Source organism: Perissodus microlepis, chromosome 16 (genome assembly GCF_051167445.1).
Source record: "Perissodus microlepis isolate ML-2025 ecotype Zambia chromosome 16, ASM5116744v1, whole genome shotgun sequence".
NCBI lineage: Eukaryota > Metazoa > Chordata > Actinopteri > Cichliformes > Cichlidae > Perissodus > Perissodus microlepis.
The window spans coordinates 26,809,878-26,830,100 of record NC_140476.1 but is presented as its reverse complement, the minus strand read 5'-3'; the positions used below and the strand labels follow the sequence as shown (position 1 = coordinate 26,830,100).

The 20,223-nt window shown below is 40.9% G+C and overlaps 1 protein-coding gene and 1 pseudogene across 1 annotated transcript; both read left to right on the top strand.

Moving 5' to 3' along the window:
- Positions 1-1,518: 1,518 nt before the first annotated feature.
- Positions 1,519-2,806, top strand: LOC146371058 (trace amine-associated receptor 13c-like). The gene is made up of 2 exons (XM_084908759.1): positions 1,519-1,777; positions 1,990-2,806. Exons 1-2 carry the CDS (start codon positions 1,578-1,580, stop codon positions 2,804-2,806), a joined length of 1,017 nt encoding a protein of 338 aa, XP_084764885.1. The 5' UTR covers positions 1,519-1,577.
- Positions 2,807-4,137: 1,331 nt separating this feature from the next.
- Positions 4,138-8,792, top strand: LOC146371057 (E3 SUMO-protein ligase ZBED1-like; annotated as a pseudogene).
- The last annotated feature ends 11,431 nt before the right edge of the window (positions 8,793-20,223 follow it).

Here is a 20,223-nt window from a genome sequence, read left to right as displayed (position 1 = left end):
TATGTGGAAAATAAACAAGTGGCTGGCGGAGCCAACATAATGGTTTCACCGTCGTTGTTGCTAACAAACCGAGGCATAAAACTAGTTGCTTGTCTGTCCCAAATGTGATTATTATAAATGTACAATGAAGTGAAAACTCAGCAAGGATAATATAGCCACTACAGTTCGTTGTTTATTTGTTTTTTTTTTATTCTTGTAATCGCAACTGATTTCGGGGCAAGATATGTTTGGAAAAAGCAAAAACAAAGGACTGTAGAGAATTTAAACATATTTTTGGATATTCTGGTGGTCGTCATAGAATTCATCTTTTTACCTTCAAAAAAGATATGACACATTCTATTAAATTGTTTATTCTCAATTGATAATTTGTGTTTAACTAGCTCAGATTGCCCCAGGCTAAACCTCTTGATCCATCCAACATTGCAATAAACAAAGTAAAAAAAAAATGCTCTGGGTGAAATTAATTTTTATCTTTTACATTTTCTCTAGATACTGCAATAATATTGTGAACATAAAATTATTTTAGCCAACACAATGAAAAAAAAACTCAGATAATGTAACAGCTGTATTTTCAAACAGAGTATTATTTGGCCACATCAACATAGTCTTGACTTATGAGGTTCTGGATCGTTTTTTGAATTTTATTAGCTCTCAAACTCTGAAAGTGCTGCCGCTGATCTCAGTAAACAGACTTCACTCACTTCCTGTACAGAGATTTAGAGATGGGTAAAAGCAGAGTATAGATATGTCTGTGAAGGTTCTCAGTCATCCAGGTCATCGTAGTCTAAGGAGCTTGGAAAGAAAAGCGTCTGGACTTCTTTGAGTTGCTTGAAGACGTTTCACCTCTCATCCGAGAAGCTTCTCGGATGAGAGGTGAAACGTCTTCAAGCAACTCAAAGGAGTATAGATTCTACAGATGATATGCCACAAAAGGCAGAAATAGTCCACCATCAAAGCAGCCTGTTTTCCAAGTTTGATATGTATGTGGGGTTTTTTTTGTTACTGAGAACATTTTTGCTTTTGAAATTCAACATTATTACATTGTAAGTCAAATGGCAAACAAGTGCCAACTTGAAGTAGAATTTAACTCTGGCACAAATTTCACCCTGGTCTTGGCAAACAAAAATTTGTAATGTAAGTGGAAGGGCTCCTCAGCAGGCATTAGAGACACACAAATGTAAGGCAAGGCAAGGCAAGTTTATTTGTAGAGCAAAATTCAACAACAAGGTGATTCAAAGTGCTTTACAGAGACATTAGAAACAAAAACAAATAAAAATAAAATAAAATAAATGTAAGAAGTCACTTAGTCTGAAAATATTGGCATCAGGCAGGACATTCTTTTTAGAAGAAAAAGAAGTTGTAAATGGTGAAGAAGGCTGAGTATACCAGTTAGAAAGATCGGAGAGAGAGACACAGCTAAGGGTACTGCAGAAAAGAAATTGAAATCCACAGTGAGGGATGGAGCACATAGATATCCAACTGACATTGAGAAAAAGACGAGGGGCGGAGTGAGAAGGGGTGAGTTATATAACTAATTCTGTTTGTAATGCTACGTAGAGCTACAGGTCTCTCTGAAAATGGATACACAGGATGTGGCAGAGCTCTGTTTTCCACAACTCTTCAACACCTCCTGCAAAAAACCTCCTCTGTCAGAATTTGTGTTCCTTCATGTTGTGTTGTCCTCCATCTCGCTGCTAACTGTGACTCTCAACCTGCTCGTCATCATCTCAGTCTCCCACTACAGGCAGAGTTGTTGTTATTTTTTTAATAGCTGTGTGTAGCTTCTACATTCTGTGAGCTAACTGACTTAAGATGTTTTTGTGACCTCAGTGGTGTATACAATTAAACCATCTGATATAGAAGTGGTCGATTAGAAATGATCAAAACTGTTTTTCTCTTACCAAGAGCTAATGTTTTATTGTTTGTTGGGTTGCTTTAATTTAGCGATTTGAGGACTGTTAATTTAATAATTTTTGTGTCTTCTTGCAGGCAGCTTCACACACCCACTAACACCCTCCTCCTCTCTCTGGCTGTCTCAGACTTTCTTGTTGGTCTCCTGTTGATGCCTGGAGAAATCCTCCGAAATACAGCCTGCTGGTTTCTCGGTGACCTCACCTGTTCTATGTACAATTATATGTCTTTAATTGTTACCTCTACCTCAGTGGGAGACATGGTGTTAATATCAATTGACCGCTATGTGGCTATTTGTGACCCTCTGCATTACCCCACCAGAATCACAGACAGAAGAGTGAAACTCTCTATCTGTCTGTGTTGGCTCTCTTCTGTTTTCTATAGCAGCCTGTTTGTAAAGGATGATCTAACTCAACCAGGGAAGCATAATTCCTGCTATGGAGAATGTACAATTGTTGTTGACTTAATTACAGGAACGATTGACCTTCTTTTAACCTTTTTTGTTCCAGTTACTGTCATCGTAGTTCTGTATCTGAGAGTATTTGTGGTGGCTGTGTCTCAGGCTCGCGCCATGCGCTCTCATGTTACAGCTGCTGCTCTGCAGCTTTCAGTGACTCTAACAACAAAGAAATCAGAGTTAAAGGCAGCCAGGACTCTGGGTGTTCTTGTAGTTGTGTTTCTACTGTGTTTCTGCCCTTATTATTGTGTTACTCTTGCCAGGGACGACCTACTCAATAGTTCATCTGTATCCTTTTTGCTCTATCTGTTCTATTTTAACTCATGTCTAAACCCTTTGATCTATGCACTGCTCTACCCCTGGTTTAGAAAAGCTGTGAAACTCATAATCTCTTTACACATACTGCAGCCTGGCTCCTGTGAGATTAGCATTCTGTAAAAAAAAAACAAAAAAACAAATAAAAGGAACACTGAACAATTGTTGAGTTATTTTGTTGCCCTACTGGTTGGCTACTTTTGGGCTTCCATTTGTGTTATTCTGTGGCACTGGAAATGATGCTGTGTCAGTATCACTGTGTCATCGATGACAGTAACTTGTTGGAAAAGAAGGATGGAAAATATTTTTCATGTTGGCACTATTAAATGCTGCTACCTGTAATCTGAACTCACCCATTGCTAATTAGCATTTTGTTTGTATATCATCAGAATTATCATTATCGCAAATTTGCGTAAGTATTGCGATATACTTTTGAAGCTATATTGCCCACTGCTACACAGTAATTGTCTCTTCTCTCTGTGATCCACAGAGAAGTTTGGTAAATGGCCAGCACCATGGACCTTTTTAGATGATCCAGACCGCAGCAGTCTTTAATGGCAGCGCCTTCAGCATTAGTACGCACATATGTAAAATTAGTCTCAGTCCTGGGCTCAGTTAGAGAGGTAAACAAAACGCACATGCCTGGTGTGTGACATGGGCAGAACCGTGGGTTTTCCATGCGTGTAACGTGCAAGCAGCTGCATGTCGGCAGAGCAAAGAGCTGTGGCTCTGTCAGAGCTGTTTTTTTCCATGCTAACATACTTGATGATTGTGTGGAGCATACACCTGTGTGGGGAGCCTGCCGTTAATATTTAAATACGAGTTAAGGAGAGGGTCACTTGCTGTGGGGGGATAGTACTGTTCACCTACAGGATAACTGCTTACAACAACACAGCTATGGATTTAGGGGGAGAACATAAATGTAAATAGAAACTGTTTAAATAACCTGTTTAATCATCTCAGTTTATTATTGGTGAGTACTTGTGCCTTTTTAGAAATACAGTAAGCATGGCTTTTACTGTGATACCTCTGCATGTATGTGTATTTAATGTAATTTTCTCATTTCTAATTGGCACACTAACCAGATTAAAAAACATTTGGATCACGTGAGGGATCACCTTGATATATGATATATATATGATATTACCATTACCAATAAGTTTGATGTGTCACACGGCCCTCTTCCTATTGAAAAAACAAAAGTTGTATCCAAGATGGCCGACTTCTAAATGGCCACCATGGTCACCACCCATCTTGAGGAGTTTGCCCCCTCACATATACTAATGTGCCACAAACAGGACTTTAATATCACCAGTGTGATAGTGTGTATAAATAAGACTAGAATTACTTCATGTACTATTTAGGTTTGGTGCTTGGTCTGTGACCAGCAGCTGGCCTACAACAACAACACCTCATCGATGCTGAGGCATTTCCGTGCTAAGCACGATGCGGTCCCATCTACAAGTACAATGACAGTGAATCCAAGCATTTATGGTATGGACATCAACTGTCATTCAGTCATTCATTCATGTCTCACATCACTAGCACAAAATGTCACTAATTGCGTTTGACTTCACTTTTTGGGTGAGAGGATGCACTGGTTGGTGGTTCTTCCGCTTCCTATGAAATGTCCGCAGGCTATTGGTAAGATGGGAGACCCATTTACTTGATCCCACAACACATAATGACTATTGAACTACCTGCGAATAATGGCATTAAAGCCTAATCAACTTATACAACACAGTTAAGCCTATTTTTATCCTTATATTCAAATGTTTTTGTGTATTGAAGGGATCATGAACACGCTTTGGTGAACATGATCGTGAAGGACTCGCAGCCCTTTTCCATTGTTGACGATGCTGGTTTCAGACAGTTTGTTGGTGTCTTGGACCCAACCTACACAATCCCCACCAGAAAGGCTCTAAAGGAAATGGTGGCAGAAAAGTTCAAGGAGGAAAAGGAGAAAGCAAAGAGAGAAGTGGAGAAGGCTACAGCTGTCAGTCTCACCAGTGACATGTGGACATCCATTCATATGGATGCCTACTTGGCTGTGACATGTCATTTTGTCAATGAACAAGATACACTGTCCACAGTGTTGCTAGGAGTGGGACATTTCTCCAAGGCACATACAGCAGAAAATATTGCTGAGGTGAAAAAGGTTTTGATGGAGGAGTGGGGCATCCAAAATAAAGTCAGATGCCTCGTCACTGATGCAGCACCAAACATGATTTCCTCATCTAAAATATTGAAAGTGCGCCACACAAAGTGCATTGCACATACTCTGAACCTCATTGTGAGAAAATCAATTGACAACACGCCTGGGCTTGAGGAGATCAGAGGTAAGGCTCGTAAAATGGTAAGCTATTTCCGATCTAGCGCAACAGCAAAGGAGAAGCTCTGCCAAATGCAGCAGCAGATGGGCAGATCACATCTAAAGCTCCTTCAGGAGGTTGACACCAGGGGTCCGTTCTTCGTACCTCGCTAAGTAAGTTAGCTGGATTTGATTGTTGACGATTTCGCGTGATCTTGGATCGTTCGGTTCTCCGAAGCTCATCCGGGACTTGCTGTCATAGCAACAGATCCGTAAGCGTAAACCTGCTTGGGAGCAGGCTTACTTTATGTAAACAGGATTAGATCGCGGCCACTCAGGTATGTCCGCTTCATTTATACGAAAGCAACAGTGATATTTTTCCACTGTTTTTCCATAAATAAATATTATCAATGTAACTAAAGATAATGCAGTATTTGATTCTTTTATTGATTTCATACAGATACATACAGGTCATTTCCTAAAAAACAGGGAAATGTACTATTAATCATTCTATTTCATGCATTTGATTATTTCAGATGTAATTCATATTTTAGAGTAGTAATAGTAAATTACTTCGTGTAATCAAGATGAGAGACCACGGCTATAAAAGCGAAGGTGGATTTGGGAAGTCTGTCGCAGCCATGTCCTGTCCGTTTGTACGCGAGCAACCCATTGCGGAAGGTGCAAGATTGATAAGGAAAGTTTTCAGAATTCAGCGTATATTGCGGGATAGACAGGATCCTTTAGCTCAGCGCGACAGTGTGCTCATAGAGAGATATCGATTTTCCCGTGAGGGTATTATTTACTTAACCAACTTGTTGACGAGGGGGTGCAGGACCACCACCTGTCTTTTTTTGCTCTGCCCTTTTCTTGGTTGCTGTTATAAACAAACAAACAGATTATTTCAGGGTCTCTTTTCAAGAGACTAAAAGCAATATAAGTGATAAATATTACCATTCTGTAGAATATTCTTATATTTCACTTTTACTTGTTCCCATGTTCTAGTGGGTCCTGTTGTGGCTCTAATGTGAAAGAGGATATAATGTAATGTAATATAATATAATAAATTTACCCTACCGCCTACTGGTGTTGGCCAGAGGGGCCGATGGCGCGATATGGCAGCCTCGCTTCTGTCAGTCTGCCCCAGGGCAGCTGTGGCTACAACCATAGATTGCCTCCACCAGTGTGTGAATGTGAGAGTGAATGAATAGTGGCATTGTAAAGCGCTTTGGGTGCCTTGAAAAGCGCTATATAAATCCAATCCATTATTATTATTATTATTATTAAATTACTTACGAGTTTAATTTGTCAGCAACTTTCTGCCAGCCCTCTCTCCTTGCTTTTGCAGCCTTTGCAGTGTTCCCTTGCGTTTTAATTAAACTCTGAAACTCCTGAAATCCCTCAATCAAGAGTTCTTGCTCTGCTGCCGAAAAATACTGAGCGTGCTCCTTCGACATTTTCGCCGACCAATCAAAGGGTTGCCGATCAATGTTTCTACTATCGATGCGTAGCCCCTTTTAAGCCACCCAGTGATCTCACATTACTTCATCCAGCTGTACTAATCGTCAACAACAGGTGTGTTCGGAGAACCGGAATAGCGAGCTCAAAGTTGGCGCGATGATTTGATCTTGGATGTGTCATTTGATCTTGGATGTAGTAAGCGAGGTACGAAGAACGGACCCCAGGTGGAACAGCACATACACCATGCTGCAGCGTCTGTATGAGGAGAGAGAGACAGTTAGTGCTGCCCTTGTCTCAATGAGAACAGATCTCACACCTGTCACTGCTGAGGAGTACCTCTCAGTTAAAGAGTGCCTGGAGGTGCTTTCTCCTTTTTACACAGCCACTACTGAACTTTCTGGAGAGCAGAGAGTATCTGGGTCCAAAGTCATTCCACTTGTCTGCATGCTGCGGTATGCAATTGCTAAAAAAAAAAAAGTTCTGGATGACAAAGCCCGCCAGCTGTGCATGAACCTCACAAGAATGCTGGGTGAATGTTAGTCTTACTTGGAAACAGTGAGTGTAATGACCATTGCTACCCTGCTTGATCCAAGATTCAAGGCTGTGGGGTTTTGCAGTCAGACCAATGCTCAAGCTGCAGTGAGACGTCTGACTGCAGAATGTGCCACCATCATTGAAAATGAAAAAGACCAGATAATGCCTGTCCCTCCTGTCCCATCTACCTCGTCACAGCCAGAGCCAGCAACCAGTTCTGCAACTCAGTCAGGTATGGCTTTTGTTGACCTGAAGTCCATAACACAATGACAGGGTTCCAGCATATTCTAAAAATGTCTCAACAGTAAGAATATGCTTTAATATCCCAAAGTTTCAATTCTGTTATTGGAAATATGTGACTATAAGAAGTTTTTTAACAAAACTAAAATCTGCTTGTCAAAATATACATTTCATTAGATATCTTTAGTATCACTTACATTTGAATATTCACATTTGATGTAATGAGTGAACCAAAATATTTCATTTTAAAATACATCTGAAAATGTTATTCTACAAAATGTGCAGCTATTTAATTTCATTAGTCTTTTAGGTGATGGTCTGTGGGATTTGCTGGACAGCCATATGGTGGAGAGGCAGGTGAGGAATGCCACAGCAGATGCCACAGTGGAAGTACAGAGGTACATGGCAGATCCTTTGATTCCCCGGACAGAGGATCCGCTCCACTTCTGGGCAACCAGGAAGACTGTATACCCCCATCTTTATAAACTTGCTTTGCAGTTTTTGTGCACCCCAGCATCATCCGTTCCATGTGAGAGGATCTTCTCTAAGGCAGGAGAAATTATATCCAAGAAAAGGAACTCAGTCCTCGCACAGTGGAACTAATTCTTTTCTTGAATAAAAACCAAACAGGATAACCTTAAATGCATCATGTTTTTATTGGACATGTTCGCAAGAATTTTCCCCTCCCAGTTCACAATCAGTTCTTTCCCCAGTTTCAAAATATATCAGAGATTTAGCAAATATAATATGATCTATAAACAGACCTGTCCAGGTGTCCAGTGGTTAATTGCTAAGTACCTGGAGGCAGGACCTCACAGCAGAGGCATGCGTCATAATGTGTTGTATGTTATTATATGTATTTTGCATTTATTTTATTTACCAACATCAAGAAGTGACAGGCAAAGAAATACCACACCATGGTGCATGTTTACATAAGAACGGTTTATTGATTAAATCTATCCATTAGACTAATGATGGCCCGCTTGAAGCTGGCGCTCCGGTGCGTACCCAAAAAACAACACACTGCAGAAGCACTGTGTCGTTTGGCCAGAGTCACGTGATCAGTGACGTCCGAAGCTTCATTTAGAACACAAGTGATTCAGTGGTTTATAGGAAAGTGAATCATTCGTGGGATTTTGAGTTGATTTTGCTCAATTTATTTTATCTGCCGAAGTGAAAAACTTGAAATGTCCAAAATCAAGTTTCCATAATGTAAATATCATTACAGCATATGACTTTAGAAACACTTCCATGTGAATTAAAGCTAATAAAGACTAAAAAAATGTATTTGACACTATACGTAAATTACATTGCTACACATTTTAGAAAATCATTTTGTTTATTGTTTTCAGGTGATAGTCTGCAGGACCCAGGAAGACCGCATACCTGCATATCTACCAACTTGCAGTGCAGTTCCTGCACTCCACAGCCTCTTCTGTTCCATGCGAGAGGATTTTCTCTAGGGCAGGAGAAATTATTTCTAAGAAAAGAAACAGACTCGGCCAGCACACAGTAAAACTAATCCTCTTTTTAAATGAAAATAACAAAAGGGCTACCTTACATAGATCATGTTTTTACTTTGCAAGTTCATGATTAGTGTGGAGATTAGGAAATTATTTTACTGTTACTATTCATAACCATTATCATTACTATTGCATTACTTATCATTTATCATTATCATTTCATCAAAGCATTTATTGAAGCTGTTGATGTTACATTAAAGTCTGTATTTCAGCTGTTAGCTTAATTACATAATAATCTTTCATTGCAGGTGCAACTGTAATCATGTTATACACATTGCATTTTTGTGCTAATTAAAGAGTTGAAGCTCGGTCAGTTAATTGATGATGGTCTGAAGCTTCAGCCGACGCGATGTTCGACTGATCTATTGAGTAAAGTGACCCACAGCTATTGAAAGAATTGCATACATGCTTACAATACAATACGCTACATATAACCTGTAAACAGAATAGAGGCCTGTGTGCCCTCAGCAGCCTGCTGCATTGGAGTTTGCCTGGTAACAGATGACTCAAATGGAGTCAGGAAGTATACTTTTAAAATGTCTTTGTTTGTCGAGTGAGGTCATGCACTGAGGTCAAGACACACATAAGGCTGCCTGCACACATACACAGTATATAGACTTGTTTTGCTTGTAAACGGCATGTTCATGTTCTGTTCTGAAGTGCAGTAAGTGAAATAACAGGAAGCATCTGGCGGTGGCGGAGGAACAGAGGAAGGAACTGTTCTTTTTTGAATGTGTCCAAGCTTGGAATTACTGGAACTGATGCATGTTAGTTATCTGCTTTGACGCATGATGCTCGTCATCAACTATGTTATATATATGACTGCTCATTTATTGTTCTGGGGAGATCGAGGCTGATGTTTTGCAGAGCTCATCTTCACCACACGTGTGTAAATAAAATCATTGTTTTGACGCACAATGGACCTCCAGTCGTTTGTCTCTCACCTCAAATACGAAATCAGGACATTAGGGGTGGGTTTTGACTATCGCTTTTCTGATTACAATCCATGCTAAATTGAATAAAGTGATATTGATTCATTAAAATCCTGTGTCGATTTGTAAATTAAACATTATTATGCCTGAAACGCCAGCATCTCAGGTTAAACCTCACAAAATGTCGTCAAACACCAAACAGCTAAAACAGTAACTGGGAGCAGGTTTACGGATTCTGATGCGTCAGAATCAGATTTTGATATGTCGGCGAGTCCACGCTGTGTTTACCTCTTTTTTTTTTTTTCCGCCGGCTTCTGCAGCTGCAGGTTTCATAACTCTCTGTTTACATCTCTAATTAAGTCTCACAAGTGTCAGCTTTCTTTTAATAGATACAAAATTATGGATATATACTGATAAATGATAAGAATTGTAATATTTCTGACTGTCTGAGGCAAAACTTTCCAGATTCCAATCAAATTGAATCGGATCCTGTATCAAATCAAAATGATTCTACAAATCAGTGACGATGCAGCCGTACTCAGCCCCCTAAGCATTTTCCCTTTCCAGTTCACAATCAATCCTACCCCTAGGTCAAAAATATGTATAGTACAATTGGCCTAATCTAATATTTTGTATGAACCTGTCCAGCTGTCCAGTGATTAAATGCACAAGTAGATGGAGACAGGACTTCACAGCACGAGCATACTCCATAATGTGCTGTGCATTATCATATGTATATTATATATATTGCTCACTTATTGTATTTACCAACGTCAAGGAGTCATGAGCAAAGAAAGGCCACACCATAGTGCATGTTTAAATAGGGAAAGTTTATTGATCAAAATGCAAATAAGCAAATAAGCATTACATTTTTTTCAGCCCCCCAATTGAGAAAAAAAAAACAATTACATGTTCAAAGCAAGGCAACGGTGGCCCAATATCAGAGAGAACTCCACTCTGTGGAGTGAGCAGTGATAATTAAGCAGTCCGTTTTATTTTGCAGATTCAAGCTGCTCTTCATAATTTTCGCCACCAGATGTCACCGGAGAGGACTGTGTTGAAAAGCTTCGAGTAATGAACCGTTTTTCAATACAAGCTTCAGTGCTTCAGAAAGCTTCATTTGGCCATCACTGCCATCACTACCTCTCCCACCTGCTCCTACCACTCCACACCGTAGGCAGGGCAATCACACACCCAGCACTCAAAGCGGCGACACCAGAGAAAGCCACCCTCCCACAGCCAGCCCATCCCCAGCTTATATAACCTCAGAGAGGTGATTGCTGACTGGGCCCAGGTGGTAAATGAGGCCAATGAGCAGCAGCTGTGTCCCGGGGAGAGAGAAGAGCAAGAGAGAGACAGAGGGGTGGAGCAAGAGAGGAGGAGGCAGAGAAAAACACCACGCCCACACAAGGGCAGTTTCAGGAGACCCAGCTAGGGCCGTAACATTGCAAATCAAACAGTAAGACTGTAACAGACTTTAAGTAGAAAGTACATTTTTAAACTAATATGAAGTTATTAAAGGCTTATTTTTTCTGAGCTTGAAGTAACCTGTTTTGTTTTTTCTTACTGCAGGAACACAACTCAGATTCTGACAGCAATGTAATGGCAGTTACCGGAGAAGAACCGCCTCCTGTGCTGGAAGATCCTGAGGTTCCCCCGCTGATGAGAACAGACAGCATCTATGCAAGTTTGCTTTATGACATCTACACAACACCAGGATTATCTTTACTTTTCTTAGATATAATGCTTAATCCATTAAATACTGTTAATGCTAAATTGGTACTTGAACATCCTTGTTTTTTTATGCTTTAAAGTTTAACATTTAGAATACAAGGTCAAATAATTGTTGGCCTCGGTTTGAGTGGAAAACTAACTTAGTTTGAACATGTCTTACATTTGAGTCATCTCTGCGGACTTCTACAAATGCTATTGTTTCAAGTTGTGAAAAAAAACATGTTTAATTTGATTTTGATTTTCCAAGATTTTTTTTTAATTACCACTGTTGCACAAGCATGAGCCTTGGTCCTGTTAATTGTTTATACCTAAACTACTGCAAAAAAATTGGAACAATGTGGGTTTTTTTTATTGTATATGCCACAAGGCTACCTTGACCAGCTATCCAAGGTGTTGAACTAATCTGAGATCCTTTAAGCTGCGTCGAATTGACTGACGATGAATTTGTCCCACCACAGGAGCCGATGGAGGAAAGCAGTTCTGAAGGATCTGTTGATGTTCCTGCTCAGGCCCCAATGAAAAGAAAAGAAAAGAAAACCTCTAAGGACTTCCAAAAGAGCCAAACAGACAATTACTTGCTCAGACAAAGATTCCAGGAGCACGGAGAATGAGGAGGAAACTAACACAGGCAAGGTGTCTGCCATGAAGCTGCAGAAAAAGGAGGATGGTGAATTTACAGTAAGAAGCATTGTCTTTATTGTATGATTAGTTGCCATAAAATGGCAAGGCACTTGTTGTGGAAACACAGTTCTGAAACAGCGGTTGCAAAAGCAATAAGCTACCCTTTGACATCAAGACAAAGAAAACTACATTTTGGCCTCATCAGAAATAGAGGAGATCATGCTCATAATAATGAGGTCCTTAAATAAGGAAGTGATACCCTGATCCCAAGTGAGCAGGCTTCCAAACCAGAGAATGCGTTTGACTACATGCACTGTATTAACTGTGAGGCATTGCTCAAAAGAAAAGTATTATGGAGACACGTGTTACTATGCAGACTCTCACAAAAGTGCAGTAAACAGAAGCCAGGCAGAAGTCGAATTCAGTCTGTGCTTTCGCACAGCCTGCACCAGAAGGTGTGAGCCATAAAATTTGGGAACTACTAAATGTGATGGATCAGGATGAGATCTCACAAGTTATATGAGGAGAAAAAAATCATAGAGCTTGGAGAGCAGCTGTAAGCTAAGCATGGCCACGAAAAGTCCAAACATGAATACATTAGACAGAAATTGAGAGAGATGGGAAGACTGGTTCGAGTTTCAAGAAAAGGGGGTAAAATTCAAAGAATGGAGGCGTTTTTTTTTAAACACTCCAACTTCAATGTGGTTGTGGAAATGGTAAAAAAGGTGTTTGGTTTTGATAATGACACAAACACAAAACTCAGTCTTTGGCTCTCAAACTAGGTCATAGCTTGAAAAAGATTGCTGATATTCTGGAGTGTGAGACACAGATGTCGGAGCGTGTTGATGACCAGTTTCTTGAAAACATAAAAAGGACGAGAAGTCTACTGGAAAAGAAGTGGGATGTGTGCATTTCATCACGTGTGCTGGGAACTCTGAGTGAAGGGAAATGGAACACACCACAGCTTCTTCCTTTCACAGAAGATATAATAAAAATGCGGGCCCCTTGGATCCTCCAGTGGAGGCAGGAGACGGCTGGACGGGCCCCTTGGACCCTCCAGCGGGTGCAGGAGACAGCTGGATGGGCCCCTCGGACCCTCCAGCAGAGACGGGAGACAGCTGGACGGGCCCCTTGGACCCTCCAGCGGGTGCAGGAGACAGCTGGATGGGCCCCTCGGACCCTCCAGCAGAGACGGGAGACGGCTGGACGGGCCCTTCGGAGCCTCCAGGGGAGACAGGCTGCTGAAACAGTTCTCCTGAACTGCCAGCAGTGACAGAGAGTGGCATGGGAGCTGTGGAGCCCTGGATTGTCTCAGTCGAGCTTCCAGCAGGAGCTGATGCAGGGCCAGAAGGTATTGAGACGCCTGGCTGAATATGTAGCCAAGTGGCAGACTAGATTGGCGACAGAGCAACTGGGGACTGAACTTAGGGCGACACAGCTCCAGGGGACTGAAGTAAGGGCGACAGAGCTGTAGGAGACTGAACTAATGAATGAGCTATAGGGCTTTGGAGCGTGATGTCACGGGCGTGGGCGTGGAAAGGATTTTGGCCCGATCCGCCATTTTGGGGGTCTAGCGTATGTGAAAAGGGAGCGAAGGCACACACAACAGCCATGGTTCGTATTTGCTGTGTGGTCGGCTGCAATGTTCGATCACACGACCGGCAAGAGAATAAGCTTGAAAATGGTTTATCTTTTCATTCTTTCCCAACCTGGAAGCAACATGAGGCAGCTCGTGTATCGGATGTTACCAAACGAAGGCGTCTAGCCTGGATAGCAGCTGTGAGACGAACTGACGTGCAGTTCTCTTCCATCTCCAGATATCTGTTGGTGCTCCAGACATTTTCATTCCGGTAAGTTCTAAATATGTTCATATCACTCTTTATAGCCTATTAGTTTTATTTTCTATGCGCTCTGAGGTCATAGCAAATTAGAACAAACATCCTACTGAGTGATTTTGCAGAACTACCTTCTATTTATAGAGTTGCTAATTATTTGGCATTATTGCAGCAAACCAGCCTATGAAATGGATGAAACATCATGACTGGGTTCCAGCGCTACACAAGGGACCTGCTTCAAACATACCACCATGCCAATCAGATTACTTCTTCCATGTGAGGGTGAAGAGGTGACCCTCCTGGATAAGATGGCGAAGGTTTGCTGCGTTTTGGTGAACAGTGTGATAATAAAACCAGGGAAGAATGAAACCTGCTCCTGTTAAATATTCTTAAGTCTTGTGCTGTTAAAATTGCTGTATTTTTTCGAAAGATACAGCAAATAAAGTAATGTTAGTAGTGGGTGATATCATGTAAACACTCATGATTTTGTGTAAACATTTTGTCATTTGTAAACTATAAATGACATGGATTCTACACTGTAACTGATGTGATGTTCTATAAAGGCAAAAATTAGTTTCTTTATTCAACTTTTGAACAGTGGTACTCAGTCAGTACATATTCAGTAAATGCAAATTATTTACATGGCAGTGCACAACAGGCATAAATCTAGACCCCTAGATAAAACATTATGGGTCATTCCCACAACCCACAGCTTTACTGTGTTCCAGCAAAGTATCCAATAGCAGTGACAACTCCTCCAAAGTAGCAGGTGGGATTTTTCTGTTTTGAGGACGGCTCCTTTTACCTTTCAATACGGATGGTCTGTTTATGTTTTGATCAAGAGCCTTTTTTTGGGCAGCTGAAGAGGAGAAGTCTATCTTATGGCCAACCTCTGGCTGTATCTTGGTCATATTACCCAGCAAAACCCAGTATGCAGGTTCATCTGTAACAGTCCTTGTGCCACGGATCAACACTGTTGCTTCTACATTAAACAGAAGAGCAGCGACATGGCTGCAGGTCTCTGCGACTCCGGCCATACAGGTGCAGTGGGCGGCTTCAACCTTCCCTGTGATGCTCACAGTGACCCATGGCTGCAATGCTGGTTCATTCAGTCTTTGAGAGTGCAGTACCTGAAACACACACAAAGTTCATTTAAAGACAAGAACTAATGAGCCAAGGCCGACGTAAATGTGTTTTATCTACTTTATCATAAATGTAACAAAGTGTTTAGAAAGTTAGCACATACATGTAATTTTTCATTTTTTTATGTGTCCATCTATAGAACGCTGCATGTTATAGTGTAAATCTGCCTGTTCTCTGTCAGAAACCTGCCTGCAGAAAATGAACCTAAAGTATGTAATCACTTTCAAGATGGAGAAAGCATAAAGTGACAATTATGAATCACTTAATATGATAAGGAGATTCTGCAGGTCATTAATCAATGTATAAAACTAAAATAAAATGTATTTTTAGTGACACAGGATACAAACATGGAAGCAATATGTATAATTAGGATTATTTATAATAAATATGAATAAATTAGTGCAATTTCTTTAACCATAAAGAATAACTAAATCCTTCAGGACAATGTCACATCAATACACTGAACTCACTATGTTATCCACCTAACAGCCTCCACATGTTCTCACTGTAATTTCCCCCTCATGAATGAATTTATGCTGCACTAATCTGAATGTTTGCAGGGAAATCAAACGCATTTCACATGCAGTACTCAAGCTGACTTACCTTTGTTTGAATGACGACTTGTACGCGCTGACTCCACAGACAAGGTACGAAAATATGTCAGGCTACGTCAATAGCGGTTGGTCTTCAGGGTTTCTACTCCACGGCCGTATTTCATACGGGTCCACATTTCCAATGCACGCTATTTTCTGCAAGTACCGCTGCTTCGCCTCTGGACGCAATCGGTCTCTATACAGTTCATTCTCTTTTGAGCTGCTTTTAAGCATCTTTCTTGTAGTTGTCGTTCCAACACAGTGTGTTTGTTTTGATTCGTAGACCCCGAAAATGGCGCTGCGCTCCCACAATGCATTGCGGCGTGATGTCAACTCCAAAGCCCTATTGGTGGCGCAGGAAACTGAGCTAGGAACTTAACAGGTAGGTGAGCGATGGACTGAATAGGCAAATGAGCGATGGATTGCACAGGCAGCCGAACTAAAGGTCGAGCTGCACACTGATTAGCAGACTGGACTAATGACAACACAGGTGGCTGAATAGCAAGTTGAGTTCGTGGCTGAAGTGATGGTTGAGGTGAAAATGGAGCTAGTGGCGGAGTTGATTGCTGAGCAGGAGACACTGGAGACTGAGCTAGGGACAGCTGAGCTGCGGGAGACGCAGGTGACTGAACTGAGGTTAGCTGGGCAGCTGACTGAACTCACAACTGAGCAGGAGCCTGAGCTAGTGATTGTAGTGACGGTTGTGGTGAAAGTGGAGTTGGTGGTTGAGTAAATGACTGCGCTAGAGACTGAGCTGCTGGTAGCAGAGCTAATGGCTGGGCTGCTAAGGGCAATTGAACAGAAGGCCGGGCGGCTAACTGGGTTACAGGCTGGGCGGCTAACGGCGAAGCTAATGATTGAGGAAACCAAGCTGCGAGGGTTTTTAGAAGGGTGGCTGAGTCCTCCTTGCCTGGGCCACCCATGCCAAGCAGTTCAAAACAGCATTAAACTTCACCAAGAGGCACACAAGGAAAGACACAGCATGAGGGAAGACACAACACTGACGCAGAGAAACACAGGGCTTAAATTCACTGGGGAATAACGAGGGGAATGAGACACAGGAGGAGAGCACAGCTGGGAGAAGTCAGACATGACGAGACCAATGGGAAGCAAAACTAGAAACACTGGGGGTGTCGAAATTCATGGGCTGCATCCTCCTGAGACTGCATTTGTAGACCGATTACATCACAGCGACGCACCAAAGGCTGTCCAAATTTGTAGACTCCTCTGAATGCAGCCGACAAATGCGTCCTCCTTTTCCCTGAATTTGGAGGATGGGTCAGGTGTGTCCTTCGTGGCCCACCATATCCCAGAATTCATAGCGCGGCCTGGCCAACTCCAGTTTCCGGCAATGGCAGCCACTACTAAGTTTTAATATTACTCTTATTAATCTTTCTGGGTCACAAAATAAATTTTTAACATATTTTCAGGCGAGAATGTGGGTGTGTAAACTTCAAATATCTGCTCGGTTTATCAAGATATCACATATTTGCAAAAGTGCTCCGACGTCTTCAGAGACATCTGTTATCCACCAGCTGGATAGCTAGCCGGCCCAGAATTCATTGTGGAACTTTTCATGTAATGATGGCGGCACAAGTAGAAGATAAACCGGGAGATGAATACACTTTTAAATGTAAGTATATGAAAATCTGGTGGTACAAAAGTTAAATTTTTATAGCGGTTATGTTGTTAGGTTTGTGAATTTTCATAGACTTGTATTATTTATTTAAACAATCTTCGTAAAAAGTGACCGAAAACTAGCTTGTACGGTGGGTCCCGCGGTTTTTCATTGCCGCTTACATACAGCTAATTTTGATTTTTCGCAATTAGCTTTTTTGTGATATGTTTATAGGGACCAAAAAGCAAACAGTGGACTTCATAAAAATTAGAGGAGAAAACGATCACCTCTTCACCGGGGTAAAAAATTCAGGCATTGTGGGATGGAGGTACAAGAATAAATCAATTTACACATCATATTCATCTGAGTATGGTTTCAATAACCCTCATTCTGTACAGAACCTGTGATGTCCAGACGGTATTCCTCTTGTGCTCTGCTGTGAAAACTTTTGGATTTAGGGATTATCATAGTTGTCATGGTTTTCTCTCTTCTCTTATTTTTTTTGTGCGATCAGGACAATTCTCGAGAAGATGGGCCTGCAGGGGAAAGTCACCCCCTTGCAGGCCAAAAAGAAATGGGACAACTTAAAGAAAAGATACAAAGTATGTGTGTTGTCAAAAAGATCATTTTTAAGAACAAAATGTAATAATGTACATTAAAATGTACATTTACTAAAAGTTGTGTTGTTTTTATTTGTCTGTCATTTCTGATTTCCTCTGCCTTTAGGATTGCAAGTATCCAGGGTCAGGAGAGGGAGTCAGTGGGAAGCCCACTGCTGCTACTTGGCTCTGGTTTGGCCTCATGGATGAGGTAACAGGGCAGGGGCCTTCCATTAGGCCTCCTGTCCTAATTTCCTCTCTCCCTGAGGACAATCCAGGGCCAAGGTACAGCAGTGGGTGACAAAAGCGAGAGGGAAGAAGAGACAGATGAGGAAGAAGATCAGCCATCCACAACAGGGAGGAAGAGGAGAAGGGATAGGGGGGATGAGAGGACATGAGATACCAAAGGGAGGCTGAGGAGAGGAGAGAACAGGAGAGCAGGGACAGGATGGACAGACTTTTTTCTATACTAGAAAGATTGGTTCCTAAATAAGTTACAAATATATTCAAATAATATTCTTACTTTGTTCTGTTTGTTGTTTCATTCTAAAAGTTTTTGATTAATGAAAGTTTGTTCCCAAATCGGTTGTGCCTTCAGATATTTTTTTATTTGAATACATTTCTTACTTTTTTCTATTTGTTGTTATTTTAAAAGTTTTTCATTATGAATAAATTGATGAAAACAATTTTCACTGAACTCATTTTATTTATAGTTGTTTTTAACATGTATGAACATTAATCAAACTTCAAACAGTTTTAAAATGATATTTATTAAAGGTAAATAAAAATAAAACAAGAACATTTCTAAAACATGAATATTAGTTAAAGAAGGAAAAAAAATATACAAATATTTACAATTTTTCACACAGGATTAACCTAAGTGACTTGTTCCTGGACCGTTTTTTAATATAATTTGATAGATCACACAAACAGGAAGTCTCTGGCAGTGTTGCTGGATCTGCCGAAGCAAGATCAGACGTGGATGGGGTGCTGCGACTGAGACCCGCGGTTTGTCTTTTCTGGTTGGAGAGTGGAGAATCACACAGGGTGGTCTGCAAAGAGAGTTTTAGGATGCTTCCTCCCACTGCATGGTCCATCCACGGGTTTGCAGGGCTGGCTCAATCGATGGCTGCCACACCACTAAGAGGTTTTTCAGAAATATGCAAACTGGAGAAAGTGGATTCTATATTACTACTAGTATAACGGTGCATACACACAGAACGCAATAGAAGACCAAAGAGTCAGGTTTGCATGTAAAGTCGATGGAGGAGGATGACAAAGTGCGACTGCGGGTCCCATGCCAAATCAGAAGCAGATTTGCGTCGCGAAAATGCTTTTCTGCCCGATTTGCACAAACAATTAGCGCGAATGATGCGTTTGAAGCGCAAAGTAAAATACGCACTGCATTTTATGTCGTGCATTTTGTGCATTCGTGCTTATCGCATCTGCCGCTCAAGTTGGAAAAATCTGAACTCCAGCGTCAAGTCGCGCCACGACAACCAATCAGGTGACGGGTGTCAGCGTGAATGGAGTCACAGCATCAGCAGGACATGGATACTGATAAAGACCGTGGCTACGGGGTGGATCTAAAAATTTTCTTAGGGTGGCATGAGGGTGGCAAAGAAATCAAATGGGGTGGCAAAATCAAAGCCTTTTTTTTTTCAAACACATATGCAGGTGGTTACATATGGTTAAAATAATTCATGTAAGTATACACGTTTTTCATATAAATATAGTCTATAACATAATTATTGTCTGTAGCCCACATAATTAAACACTTTAGTTACATAAAACATGTGAGTTTTGATTCTATGTACTGTATAGCCTGTATAATAAATAAATGTGTAGCCCAATAAGTATAAAATCCAGAAAGCTACACAACATGGGGCGGTTCATTTACAAACACAAGTCTAACTTAAGTTTCACACTGGTTTTTGTTAGAAAACAATCACATTGTTACATGCTTAAATTACACAAAATGTCAGAAATCTGCACTGTCATGAACAAAAATTTTAACCAAATTTTTCATGATTTGTTGGATTAACTCACCGAGGTCTGAAATACAACCGGCCATTTTTGACTCCTTTTGAGTTTACGTTTGTATTTCACCCTCAAATTGTTTCATTTTATTTTTTTCCCCCTTGCCTTGTTTGGTATCATTCTTTTCAGCTCAACTGAATTTAGTTGTTTTTTTCACTGACATACTGCATTAGTAGTATTTTTTTTACTGTAAAAAAAACCCCACAGACATGTTGAGTCAATTTTTATAACTTGAAATGCAAATATAAAATGTACATTTTGTAAACATATACATATACAACTATTTATCTGAAAATGCAGCCAATACACCTGCCGTTTTTTTTTTCAGTTTGTACAGCCATTTAAAAATATTACTA